Source organism: Scardinius erythrophthalmus, assembly GCF_964197995.2.
Source record: "Scardinius erythrophthalmus genome assembly, chromosome: 18".
NCBI classification, from domain to species: domain Eukaryota; kingdom Metazoa; phylum Chordata; class Actinopteri; order Cypriniformes; family Leuciscidae; genus Scardinius; species Scardinius erythrophthalmus.
In genome coordinates, this window is record NC_138238.1 from 10,736,658 (window position 1) to 10,750,214 (window position 13,557).

The 13,557-nt window shown below is 43.3% G+C and overlaps 2 protein-coding genes and 1 long non-coding RNA gene across 20 annotated transcripts; 2 read left to right on the forward strand and 1 right to left on the reverse strand.

Annotated features, from left to right (window-relative positions):
• Nucleotides 1-100: 100 nt before the first annotated feature.
• Nucleotides 101-3,866, forward strand: srsf2a (serine and arginine rich splicing factor 2a). Of its 18 annotated transcripts, none has more exons than XR_014032066.1 (5): nucleotides 162-667; nucleotides 1,376-1,695; nucleotides 2,279-2,418; nucleotides 2,929-3,016; nucleotides 3,455-3,866. XR_014032066.1 is itself a non-coding variant. In XM_081392455.1 (3 exons), exons 1-2 carry the CDS (start codon nucleotides 309-311, stop codon nucleotides 1,686-1,688), a joined length of 672 nt encoding a protein of 223 aa, XP_081248581.1. In that variant the 5' UTR covers nucleotides 160-308; the 3' UTR covers nucleotides 1,689-1,695; nucleotides 2,929-3,866. The 18 variants fall into 18 exon arrangements, 5 of the variants coding, with proteins under 5 accessions (XP_081248581.1, XP_081248578.1, XP_081248579.1 ...); XR_014032068.1 differs by having other exon boundaries at nucleotides 2,279-2,385; XR_014032071.1 differs by having other exon boundaries at nucleotides 1,376-1,691.
• Nucleotides 3,867-3,918: 52 nt separating this feature from the next.
• habp2 (hyaluronan binding protein 2) lies at nucleotides 3,919-8,044 on the reverse strand. Its single transcript, XM_081392450.1, has 7 exons — nucleotides 7,895-8,044; nucleotides 7,743-7,788; nucleotides 7,421-7,646; nucleotides 7,081-7,223; nucleotides 5,128-5,262; nucleotides 4,906-5,051; nucleotides 3,919-4,777 (listed from the first exon to the last, which is right to left on the reverse strand). The coding sequence occupies exons 1-7, from the start codon at nucleotides 7,958-7,960 to the stop codon at nucleotides 4,616-4,618; spliced, it is 924 nt and encodes a 307-aa protein (XP_081248576.1). The 5' UTR covers nucleotides 7,961-8,044; the 3' UTR covers nucleotides 3,919-4,615.
• Nucleotides 8,045-12,579: 4,535 nt separating this feature from the next.
• Nucleotides 12,580-13,444, forward strand: LOC308706675. The gene is made up of 2 exons (XR_014032074.1): nucleotides 12,580-12,705; nucleotides 13,142-13,444. It is a non-coding gene; the product is annotated as an uncharacterized lncRNA (long non-coding RNA).
• The last annotated feature ends 113 nt before the right edge of the window (nucleotides 13,445-13,557 follow it).

The window sequence follows — 13,557 nt, forward strand, 5'->3', positions numbered from 1 at the left end:
TGGTCTTGTTAGTTACGTTTTATTCCCACTCGTGCTAAATTTGCTGTTTCTAGACAAAAGGCTCTGCCGAACAAGTAACGTGTAGTGTCCCACAGATGCCAGAGGTGGCGGTATTTCTCACCTTGCAAATGAAATAAAAGCCAAACTCCACCAACCACGGAAATCCGGTTACCGCCATTTTAGAGTGATATTATCCGCACGGCGTGTTACTTTCGACTCTCCCGAATGGTTCGTTATTTTTTCTCTGAATCTCGCTAAAAAACGTTTGTTTTGCGCATAACCTACTGCAGTAGAGTTAGTGATTCAAGATGAGCTACGGCAGACCTCCGCCCGACGTCGAGGGCATGACATCTTTAAAAGTCGACAATCTGACTTACCGCACGTCCCCTGAAACGCTGCGGCGGGTTTTCGAGAAGTACGGCCGGGTCGGAGACGTCTACATCCCGAGGGACCGGTACACGAAAGAAAGCCGTGGGTTCGCCTTTGTTCGTTTCCATGATAAACGGGACGCCGAGGACGCAATGGACGCCATGGACGGCGCGCTTCTGGACGGGCGCGAGCTGCGCGTGCAAATGGCGCGATACGGGCGCCCGCCAGATTCGCACTACAGCCGCCGTGGAGCCGCGCCGAGGAGGTATGGCGGTGGACATGGACGGAGAAGCCGCAGGTATGTCCTTAATATTCGATCTCCTATTTTAATACCCCCATTTTAATTTGCTGTAAATAAATCACTATATGTTCAAAGTTCAAATTTGAGGCCCTTAGGCCTCAAGGTATTGAAAACAACACGTGTTATAATCCTTGTAATGCTTATAGGTACTAGTTGTTTTATAACTTTTCATTTATTTTTTACATGCTGGTTATGTTTGATTTAGTTCTTCATTTATTTACTGTCGGTATCGTTGCGTCGTAACTATGGCGTAGTAGCAAATAATTGCTCAACTCATTTGTGTGCGATCCGATTCGCGAAAGATTGGTTCTTGTGAGCCGAATCTTTTCAGTGAATCGATTGTTAGCATCATTATTATTAAGCATTTCTAGGGGTTTTATTACAACAAACTCGTCTTTTAATACTACTCGACAAAAAGTTGCCTGGGACCACGCGATAATAAAATTTAAACAACTTTTAAAGTTCTTTTAAACTATCTATTTGAAAACTGATTCATGGAAATGAATCGAACTCGTATTAATATTTTTGTATGGTAACTGTACTCGAATGACTGGTTTTGGTGAAGACCTAAACCTTCATATGTTTACATACTAGTTTGTAATCCAATTAAAATGTTTATTGCCTACTGGTCTGTTACTAGGGGAGGTTTTTAATTGTCTCTTGCAGTGACTGAACGTAACTTATACATTTGGTGTTTGTTTTTAGCCGTAGTCCTCGGCGCAGGAGGCACAGCAAGTCCAGGAGCAGGAGCCGTTCCCGTTCCCGTAGCAGATCTCGCTACAGCCGATCCAGGTCAAGGTCCTACTCCCGGTCCAGGTCTCGTTCCCGTTCCCGCTCCAAAACCCGCACACCACGCAGAAGCAAGTCCAAATCTGCTTCCAGGTCCCGCTCAAGGTCTAAATCCAAGTCTCGCTCCAGGAGTCCTACTCCGAGATCAAATAAAGGATCCAAATCAAGATCCCGATCAAGAAGCAGACCCAAGTCTCCAGAGGATGCTGGAGCCCCCGCTGAATCGTGAAATGTAGGTGAGTCTAATGCTTTGTATACAAGTAATTACTTATTTTATTGCAACTAGGGGAATTTTTACTGTCATCCAATATTTCTAATTACAAGTGCATCTTTTAGTTCTTACTTTTTTGTAAATGATACTTAATAGTCCTAAACTTGATTGATTTGAGCAGACCCCCATATAACTCATGCCTGAAGTGGGGAAAGTAAAGGCATGCATGCATTTTAATAACTTAAAATGGCTGCTTTAAAATAAGAGGAAGATATACTGTTTCTCGCCCCTCTCTACTTTCCGCTTTCATCAAGTCCTTCAAGACATCTGCCAATGCAGTAGAACGGTAGATGCATTCTCTTAATGGAGGTGTCTGGATTTACCCAAGTTTAGTCTGATTAGATGCTGTTATTCACAGCATCTGTCTGGTATCTCTGAATCTGCATGACTAAAAATGAAGGTTTATTTTTAATACGCACACTTAACCTCACATGGATATTTGATTTGGAGCTGTCGTGGGTACAATACCGTAAGTATGTGTTTGTTTTGAAACGTGTACCAGCCAAATTCCATTGATTTCATCTAAATGTGGAATTCTTTCCTCCAAGCTGCTGATTCCAGTTTGCAAAAGAGGAGTTTGGGGCAGTTTGAGAGCAGTTAGTGTGTGATCCGACCATTGGCTGCCTGCTGCTGATTGGCGGTTGCTATGGAGCAGGTCGGTCTCATTGAGTGTTGAGGTGGTGTTGAGGTACGTCTGCAGGACAATGGACAGACCTTTCCATCATCCTTGTCACAAACTCATGTCTATCGTGGCATAGGCAAAAAGTGGGATGGATACGGGTGTGTTCTCAAAGCCAGTTCATGCTGTCAGGCTGCTGGGTGTCTGAGAGGCCTAATTAACTTATTTGGCCATTTAATACTATTCTAACTGGCAGTAAATGGGATGTACTTCAGCTTGCCAACACTTAAAATGGCTTTGAGAAGTTCATATTTCACCCTCAGGTTTGTTGGATCTTTTCCCTTCAGGTTTCTTGCAGAACAAATATCAGGTACACAAGGTTTCTTGCAGAACAAAAAACAGGTCTATAGATTCATGTAATTATGGCTAGTTATTTGTGTGGAAAGTGCCTGTTTGTTCTGTGTAGCTGACCAAAGCCGAGCATTGCGTAATATGCAATGCTTCATTTTATGGCGATATTGTAGAACCTCCTCTGCTTTAATGCTCTTTGAAACTAACTTTATTATTCTTTTCTTCTAGATGATGTCAACTGGTTGACTCTTCGAGGATCGCATCGAACAGATGTCCGTCTGAGGATACCCAAATTATCCATATATCAGACCGAAAGGTTATTGTAATTTGGTCTAAATCTTTTAAATGACTTGTTTCTGTTGCCCACAATTGTTTTGTATCATACATTTGAATTCCATGTGATATTAAATGGTCTTTATGCCTAAATGGGGCTACTAGTTGAAATCATTTCTCTTCAGTTTTGGTAGTTTTTTTTTTTTTTTTTTTTTTAACTTCGTTATTGAAACTCCCAGACAATAAAGTAAGTTCATTTTAATCAGGTTTTTGTTCTTAATAAACATTAATGGACAATTTTGGATGTTGTGCATATTTCTTTGACTCTAAACGACTGTGTACAGACTGTAATTTGGCCTCTTAAGAAATCGTACTATGTAAAACCATGACATATTTGCAAACCAGGCATATGTCATGGTTTAAATGGGAAATTTCACAACATGATTCTAATATTCTCTCTTGTGTATTTTCTATGCACTAGGCGCAGTTGCGTAGCAGTTGAGTTTTGCTGGTTAGCTGTTAAGGTGGCGTGTTGCGGTGCAGAGTGCTTGGCTGTTTCCAGTATTCTCCTGATTGCTCCTGTAACACCTTGATTTTACTGATTTTGTTTAAATTTGGATGCAGCGTTTTTCTTTTTGCAGAAAGATCCTGTGCAAGTCCTTTTGTGAAAACCCATTAAGGCAGTTACCTAAGCTTATTTTACATCTCCGGAAGAGTTCTATAATTTGTGACATGCTCATTTGGTCATAATATGTGAATGGTAATAAAGGTTTTCTTTCTTTGAGCATGACTGCATTTTTGTGCATAGCTTATTCTTTACTTGTCTGTTTGGTGTAAATGAGCAAATGAAACCCTCCATTACTAAAAAATAAATTGTGCTGATACAAAAAGTATTGGTATACTCCTGTGATCTCATTATTCATGGATTCAGACTAGATGGCTTTTGGCAAAACTTCAAATCAGAAATTTTATTCCACAAAGTAAATATCCATACATTGAAATGTTTACCTAGACGTGAGCATATAAATTTCAGCTTATTGTCTTTGAAAAGGTTTGATAGTTAACCAGTCAAATGAAATTAGCAGTGTGCTAACAAAGTTTCTTAAAGTCCACATAAAATAAATTCACCAGATTTTTTTTTTATTATTAGATTTTATTGCAAACAATTCATCTGTATCTTTCATCATCAAATGGTTTAACCACTCAATGTTTTAATGCCTTCAGTCTTTTGGACACGTGCACCCAGCAGATGTCGTAAGACCGTAAATGCACATGAAGTGTGCCATTTGGGGACAAGGCCTTAGTCTGCTTAAACTCCACCCCTGGCCTGCATTTTTCTTTATCAATAATCTGTTAGTTTATCAACTTTCTAATTGTGTACATGAATCACAAAAGTGGTTTTATTGCATGGATAATCACCCATAAAAATAAAAAAAATTATTTGGATCACTTGTGACCAGACCTGTTCTAAAACACATTAAACCTATGCTGCTGTTATGCCTTTGGTTACTAATTAACTAATTGCATATTGCACGTTACACAACTGTGGACTGATTATATAATTTTTTTCATGAATTGAAAATGAGTTTTCTCCAGTAAAACCTCTTTCAGCTATTGTACCACTATCTCCTGAGAATCCATTCTAAGCTGCACGCATCTTTTCATTGATCCAGTCAATGAATTTGGTGACACGGGCATAGACACCTGGCCTGTTCTTCTTGCCACAGCTGTCACCCCAACTCACCACACCATAGATGTAATGAGTCTCATCCTTCTGACAAACAAGGGGTCCACCAGAATCACCCTATAAAAAGAAAGAGGAAAAAAAAGTTACTGTGCCATGGGTTTGCTCATTCGTTTTAAATGATCAGACTTTGTTTAATGTGTAAATTTCATTAAAAGACTAGAAACAAATTTGGGACTGGGACACACCTGACAAGAGTCAGTCTTTCCTTCCATATATCCAGCACACAACATGGAATCATCTATTCTGTTCCCATAGACATTACGAGACATACAGCATCTCTGAGAGATCAGGAGAACTTTGGCATCCAGCAGCTGAGGAGAGACAGCATCCTCTGGGAAAAAATGGTAATTAGTCTCAGTAGTCTTGGTATTGTGAATGTCAAGAGTGAAAATTGAATCCAGACAGACCTTTCTCAGTGGTTCCATAGCCTGATATGGTGCACAGTGTTTCATCAGGGAATGAATCAGTGGGGAGACATGCTGCCTTAACAGAACTGGTCTCATTGGCGCACTGTCCATTTATTGCCTTTAGTTTCAGCAGGGCTGGTAAAGATGAGAAACAAAAACACCGTAAAGTGGACATAATTGTTAAAAAAAAAGTGTCAATACTACTACAGCCGTGTTCTCAACTCTGGCCCTCGAGGTCCATTTCCTGCAGATTTTTGCTCCAAACCTAATCAAACACACACGGAAACTGACTTGTTGCATTGCTGCCCTATCAGGCAATGACATTACAGACAGTGTTTGCACATGAAAGTACCTCACAGAATTGAAGGTACCTCACGAAACCGAGACTTGGGAGGCAGAGTACGGTTTAATGATCTACTGCAAAATAGCGCGTGCTTTGGTGATAAAGAAGTGACTATACAATAAGTACATTAGTAATTTCTCGCTAGAAATGACATTAAAAGTGGACAACATTGGTCCAAAACGTACATTTGCACACAGACCGCAACATTCAGATTCAAATAGAATTTTTTAGCTGATCTGTCATAAAATGGAAAGTACAGGATTGTGTGATATTAAACGCAGCGAAGGATACATCAATGCTGCCATCAAATATCGATCAGATGAAGATATCTCACGAGACAGGAAGTGAAGCTATGGATTTCGGATGTGCCTTGATGGCTTCCGACCTTGGAATGCAGCCTCAGAAGCCTTTTTAAGCTTTTGGACACAGCCTAAGAAAGTTATAGGCTGATGAGTTTGATTAGGGTTGGAGCTAAACTCTGCAGAAAGTGGACCTCGAGGGCCAGAGTTAAGAACCCCTGGCCTGAACTATAGGCTTTTCACAATGTGCTTAACCTAGGTTGTCATCTTTTTAAACCCCAAGATAAAACAATGTTTCACGTTTCTTTTTAAAGGCATTTAAAATCACTATTAAAAGTCGGCATGAAGTAAAAAATTCACTCAATTCCAATTTATCTTCTAAATAAATGCTATTGATCTTAAGGCCTGTTCAAAATTTAAGTGTAATTTGTTTTTAGCTGACAAATGATAAAACATTGACGGCCAATCACAATCCACCCAACTTTCAAGAGCTTGAGCATCTAAAGTGGCAGACTATAGTGCCTGCTTATAATAAACAGAACATCATTGTGTGTTGGTGTGGACGCTAATATAGTTATTGTTATCTTCATAGTTATCATTCTTGATGTGAAAGGGACTTGTTTAAAATTCATCTGTACATGTTTATTTATTTTTTCTTCTTGACCTTGTAATTTTTAATCAAATGTCATAATGATCTTCTGATGAAATGTCAGACTTCTCTCTGGTGACATGCCAGAATTCTCAATTTATTAATCCAGTGGTTCTCAACCAGGAAGCCAGGGCCACTAATGGGCTTCAACAAACTTCCACAAGGGCCTCACGATGACTTAAAATTATTCAAAATATGACGAAAAAATATATAATATTCTGTTATTTTGATAATGACTAAACATCACCAGCTCTAAAATATTTTATTGGGAATAAATTGTGTGGGGGCCTTCAAATATTGTTGTGGACAATACAAAAGTTGTATCGCACAAGAGCAATTCAACCCGTTATTAAAACAGGTTGCATGCTGTGTTTAATCCAAATCAATAATATTGACACAGCAAATAAGAAAGTTAAAATGGGATTTATGAATGTACAATCCATAAACTCGAAAACTTGAATACACACAGGATTATTTCCTAATGAAAGTTGATTGGTTTTCTTTTACCATAAGAGATCGATAGATCGATAGATCGATAGATCGATAGATCGATAGATAGATAGATAGATAGATAGATAGATAGATAGATAGATAGATAGATAGATAGATAGATAGATAGATAGATAGATATGATTCATTTACTTACAGAGTGAAATACTGACCTATATCATTATAAAGGGCTTCAGGAGTCTCTGTGTAGTTCTCATGAACAATGATTTTCTCCACCTCCAGAAACTGTTTTGCAGAGTCATTTTTCTCCAGGTTCACACCACCCATCTCCAACCTTACCTCATCGTTCTGATCACTGCCAAAATCATGCAAACCATGCAAACATAGTTTATCAAAGTGATATTTGTTGCATATGACCTTTAAAAAGCTAAACTAAAGTGAAAAGTGAACCTTAGCAATCACTATCAATAATATTCAAGGTATATCATCTACCATATCTATAGTAACTTAACAACCTAATGCAACAACCCCCCCCCCCCCTGCCCAACTTACATACAGTGAGCAGCAGTTAGGACCCAGCAGGAGTCGATAAGGGTTCCTCCACAATTGTGGCTGAAGGTTGCATTAGAGCCCTTGGGCCGGACCTGAAATGAGACCTGCCAGGGATGCGCTTCAGGTTGGGACTCCCTCCCACCAAATATCCTTGGGGATATCCTATTAGTCTGAGTCATTCCACAGTCCGATATTTCCTCTGTGTCATTAGCATAGTAATCATATTCTGTCAAGGGGACGAGAGAGAAATAACAATGTCGTGAGTATGCTAACAACCTTGGGATATACAGAAATGGAAACCATACAATATAATATTTCTCACCATCAACGAGTTCGGAAGCTATCGTGAAAAGGTCATCAAATAGACCCTGAAACAGTTGGCATAAATTCAGTCAGATAGCAGTGTATTATCACCTACTGTACATTAAACATACAAGTTGAAATATTTCAAAGTAATTTCATATGGTTACATACCGGTGCTGCTTGAACTGGTAAAGTGAGGCCAGACAGGCCCATCAGAAGCAGAATCACTGGAAACATGATCCCAGGAGTAATAGATGCACAATCCACTAACGCAAAGTCACTCTTATTTAAGGGGAGTATATTTGTTGACCTGAATGTGGATGATCCCTGGACCCTTACTCTGCCTACTGTCTAGCAATCATTACCTAACAGCATTGATTTCCTGTATTATTGTCAGTGAACCACATATATGCAATAAAACACTATTCTGGTTTCATTTAACGTCTAATGTCAAACTGATGCCAAAGCTATGTATGACAAGTCCCTGGTATCCCCCCACAATGTATCTACTGATTTTTGTTGGAAATTAAACTAAAAGCAAAATGTATTGTTCAGTCAATAAATTCCTGTCAGTGAAGAAATTCAATAAATTAATAAAGTACCAATATCAAATATTACTTAACATTTCCAACCTTTGCCTCAAAAAGAATGGGTGATGAATACTATAAAACACGGCTATTCGCTTCAATTCGCTCGTCGCCGCCCGCGCTTTCTAGCGCAGACGGAGACGGAAGTGAGTTTAGAAGCAGCGCACCTGCTTCAAGCAGAAATAGCGAAGCTGCTGCGCAAAGGGGCTATAGAACAGGTTCATCCTTCTCTGAGCGAGTTGGGCTTTTACAGCCGTTACTTCCTCGTACCCAAGAAGGACGGAGCGTTAAGACCTATTTTAGATCTGAGACATCTGAACAAAGCCCTCATGAGACGGGCGTTCAAAATGATTACAACCAGACAAATCCTCGCGCAGATTCGCCCAGGAGACTGGTTTATCTCTCTCGATCTAAAGGACGCGTACTTTCAGATCCAGATAACTCCCCGTCACAGGCCATTCTTGAGATTCGCCTTCGACGGTCGAGTATATCAATACACAGTCCTGCCGTTCGGCCTGTCTTTAGCACCCCGTACATTTACGAAATGCATGGACACGGCTCTCGCTCCCCTGAGAAGAAAGGGAATGCGAATACTGAACTATCTGGACGATTGGCTTATTCTAGCGCAGTCAGAGACGGAACTTGTGTCTCACAGAACAGCGCTTCTCAGCCATCCGGAAGGTCTGGGTCTCTCGGTCAACTGGACCAAGAGCTCGCTATCGCCCCGTCAGTCAATTTCCTTTCTTGGAATAGAACTGGACTCGGTGGCTATGACGGCCAGATTGTCGGAGCAACGCGCGCGTCGCATCCGTCACCTCGCCGCATCCTTCCAAATAGGCAGCCGGGTTCCGCTGAGGGCATTCCAGCGTATCCTGGGGCATATGGCCTCAGCTGCGGCAGTGCTCCAGCTGGGCTTACTGTGCATGCGCCCGCTTCAACGCTGGCTGAAAGCGCGCGTGCCCCACCGAGCCTGGGCGGTCGGCGGCTCGCGAGTCAGAGTGAATCAGGGCTGCATTTCAGCCCTGCAGCCCTGGCTGGCAGCCGAATGGTATCACACAGGAGTGACTATGGGGGTGATCTCACACCGGAAAGTTGTCTCGACAGACGCTTCCAACCTAGGTTGGGGAGCGCTCTTCGAAGGCAGACCGGTCTATGGCCGCTGGTCAGATCAGGAGAATCTCCTACACATAAAGTGTCTAGAGATGCTCGCGGTCGAGAAAGCGCTCAAACACTTCCTCCCATTCCTCCACTGTCACCATGTTCTAGTCCGCACGGACAATACATCGGTAGTGGCCTATGTGGATCGCCAGGGCGGTGTCAGATCAAGATGCTCTGCACCCTGGCGGAACGCCTCCTAGTGTGGGCTCAGCACTCTCTTCGCTCGCTGAGAGCCACGCATGTGCCTGGCCACCTGAACGAGGGCCCCGACAGACTGTCCAGGGACAACGTTCCCCCTGGGGAGTGGTCTCTACACCCCCAAACAGTCCAGTCACTGTGGCGCCGTTTCGGCAAAGCGAAAGTCGACCTTTTTGCGTCAAAAGACAACGCTCACTGCCCAGAATTCTTCTCGAAGAACGAGGACGCGCTGGCCCAGACCTGGCCCAGCGGCCCGCTATATGCTTTCCCCCGGTCTCTCTGCTGCCTCAGGTCATCAAGAGAGTCAGGGAAGCGCGCCACACAGTGCTCCTCATAGCCCCATACTGGGAGAAACAAGCTTGGTTCCCGGAACTGATACAGCTGGCAGACTCAGTCCCCTGGCCGATACCGGTGAGGAGAGACCTTCTCTCTCAAGCCCGCAGCTCGATCTGGCATCCCCATCCAGAGCGCTGGTCTCTGCATGCATGGAGCCTCAACGATTACACGTTGATCTACCAAAAGGGGTCATGAACACGATCATACAATCCAGAGCCCCCTCTACGAGACGGCTCTACACGTCAAAATGGTCGGTGTTTAACAAATGGTGCACTGCCAAGGGGCTCGATCCACAGACATGTGGGGTATCGCAAGTATTGTGTTTCCTTCAAGAGCTGCTGGACGCGGGCAGGTCCCCCCCCCCTCCCACCCCCCTCCCCCCCCCCGCTCAAAGTCTATGTTGCGGCCATTTCAGCTTCACTGTCAGAGCTGGGCCGCGCATTAGGAAGGAACGAGTTCGTCATCCGCTTCCTTAGGGGAGCCAGGGCGATGAACCCCCCACGACCCCCCTCGGTTCCTATGTGGGATCTTTCACTGGTCTTGGAGGCCCTGAAAGCGCATCCTTTTGAACCCTTGGAAACTGTGGATATGAAATACCTCACGCTCAAAACCGTTTTTCTGATAGCGCTGTCTTCAGTCAAACGAGTGGGAGACCTTCACGCGTTATCTATTAACGCCGCGTGCCTCGAGTTCGGACCTAATGACTCTAAAGTTATTCTCAGACCGAGGCATGGTTACGTTCCCAAAATATTGGGCACTACCTTCAGAGCGCAGGTCATTTCTCTCTCAGCCCTGCCAACTCCCGGCAGCGAGGCCGATAGTAATCTCCTCTGCCCGGTCAGGGCGCTGAGAAACTACATTTCACGCTCCGCCACTTTCGGGCGCTCGGAGCAGCTTTTTGTTTCGTTTGTTGGGCGCACCAAGGGTTTCGCCGCCTCGAAACACAGCCTGTCCAGATGGATAGTGGACGCTATTGCTGCTGCTTATGCGTCTAAAGACCTGCAATGCCCACTGGGCATTCAAGCTTATTCCACCAGAGGCATGGCCTCATTGTGGGCGTGGTCCAGCGGGATTTCCATTCATGACATTTGTACGGCGGCAGGCTGGGCCTCCCCCTCTACATTTGTTAGGTTTTACAACCTGGAAGTTCCCGCCTTGCAGGCGAAAGTGTTATCAGTCTAAGTCTCGCGTAAGCCAGCCCACTATCTGTGCGCGGGCTACGTTGGTTGATTTAGCTCTACTGGTTGAGCTGCACTGTGCGGGGAATTGTCAGTTCGGACCGGCTGTGCCGCTCCGTGCTCCCTAGTATGTGCTTGTGTACTGCGCTAGCCCTCTGTTGGCCGCCCGGCTCTCTGCTATCACGTTCCCCGGGCTCTCCTTGGGACTCATTCAGTGGATGCTGGGCGCGCACGGCGTTGACAAAGGAGTTTCCGCAGCGTAAGCTACTTACGCATTACGAGAGAACCTCTCGTTAGAGAATGTTTCGGTTACTAAACGTAACCTCTGTTCTCTCTAGAAGAGGGAACGAGTATTGCGTAACCCGCCGTGCTCGCGCCACGAGCTCTTTCGCTTCATGTGACAGAAACCAGTGAAGCAGCCTCTGAGCCCTGCTTATATACACTAAGCCACACCCCTTTTGGCGGGCTGTGACGTATTAAGCGCGCCAAGCGCGCTCATTGGTCGTGACGTCACGCCAAGGGCTCAGCGGTAGGCTGCTGCAGTTGCTGCAGGGCAGCCAATGGGCACGCTAGTAAGCCTGCTCTAGGTCTGCAGGCTGCCGCACTGCGTTGACAAGATTATTAAAAATTAAGGATAATTTTTGGCTTCAGTATCTCGAGAAAGAAGACTTTCCCGCAGCGTAAGCTACTTACGCAATATTCGTTCCCTCTTCTAGAGAGAACAGAGGTTACGTTTAGTAACTGAAACGATTAATGTAATTATGGCTAGTTATTTGTGTGGAAAGTGCCTGTTTGTTCTGTGTAGCTGACCAAAGCCGAGCATTGCGTAATATGCAATGCTTCATTTTATGGCGATATTGTAGAACCTCCTCTGCTTTAAAGGAGAACTCGGCAACTCTAGCGAACTCTAGTCACTTCTTCGCTGATTTTCCCTTTTGTTGTCGCATGTTTTCCCCACGAGCTCCCCCTACAGCTGTGGTGGGGCGTATATTTCACAACACAGTCGTAAAAAACTCACTTGCGGCAGCCTCCTCCCCCTCTCTACCGCTGCTCATGTGCGTTTGTTTTGATCGGAGCAAGCCAACTGTATCGCGTGGAGCTATGTCTACTGAGGTGGGTAATCTGGTAATACATCATAAATGCGTGTGTGTTTATGTCGAATTGCCGTAAAGCAATTTGTGTTTCGCGCTCGTTCTCGTTCTCGCTTTCGCTTCTCACGAGACTTCCAATTTCTATCTTGCCGGGACGGTAGTGAACAAGTTGCAAGGTTGGTTTTCCGCCTGGGAACGCTGGGGGGAGCGGGGAAAGTCACCAATATCACCAGAACAGGTTGTTTAACCATCCAAATGATTTCTAGACAGTTTTATTAAGTTAAAAAAGCTACCAAGTTCTCCTTTAATGCTCTTTGAAACTAACTTTATTATTCTTTTCTTCTAGATGATGTCAACTGGTTGACTCTTCGAGGATCGCATCGAACAGATGTCCGTCTGAGGATACCCAAATTATCCATATATCAGACCGAAAGGTTATTGTAATTTGGTCTAAATCTTTTAAATGACTTGTTTCTGTTGCCCACAATTGTTTTGTATCATACATTTGAATTCCATGTGATATTAAATGGTCTTTATGCATAAATGGGGCTACTAGTTGAAATCATTTCTCTTCAGTTTTGGTAGTTTTTTTTTTTTTTTTTTTTTACTTTGTTATTGAAACTCCCAGACAATAAAGTAAGTTCATTTTAATCAGGTTTTTGTTCTTAATAAACATTAATGGACTATTTTGGATGTTGTGCATATTTCTTTGACTCTAAATGACTGTGTACAGACTGTAATTTGGCCTCTTAAGAAATCGTACTATGTAAAACCATGACATATTTGCAAACCAGGCATATGTCATGGTTTAAATGGGAAATTTCACAACATGATTCTAATATTCTCTCTTGTGTATTTTCTATGCACTAGGCGCAGTTGCGTAGCAGTTGAGTTTTGCTGGTTAGCTGTTAAGGTGGCGTGTTGCGGTGCAGAGTGCTTGGCTGTTTCCAGTATTCTCCTGATTGCTCCTGTAACACCTTGATTTTACTGATTTTGTTTAAATTTGGATGCAGCGTTTTTCTTTTTGCAGAAAGATCCTGTGCAAGTCCTTTTGTGAAAACCCATTAAGGCAGTTACCTAAGCTTATTTTACATCTCCGGAAGAGTTCTATAATTTGTGACATGCTCAATTGGTCATAATATGTGAATGGTAATAAAGGTTTTCTTTCTTTGAGCATGACTGCATTTTTGTGCATAGCTTATTCTTTACTTGTCTGTTTGGTGTAAATGAGCAAATGAAACCCTCCATTACTAAAAAATAAATTGTGCTGATACAAAAAGTATTGG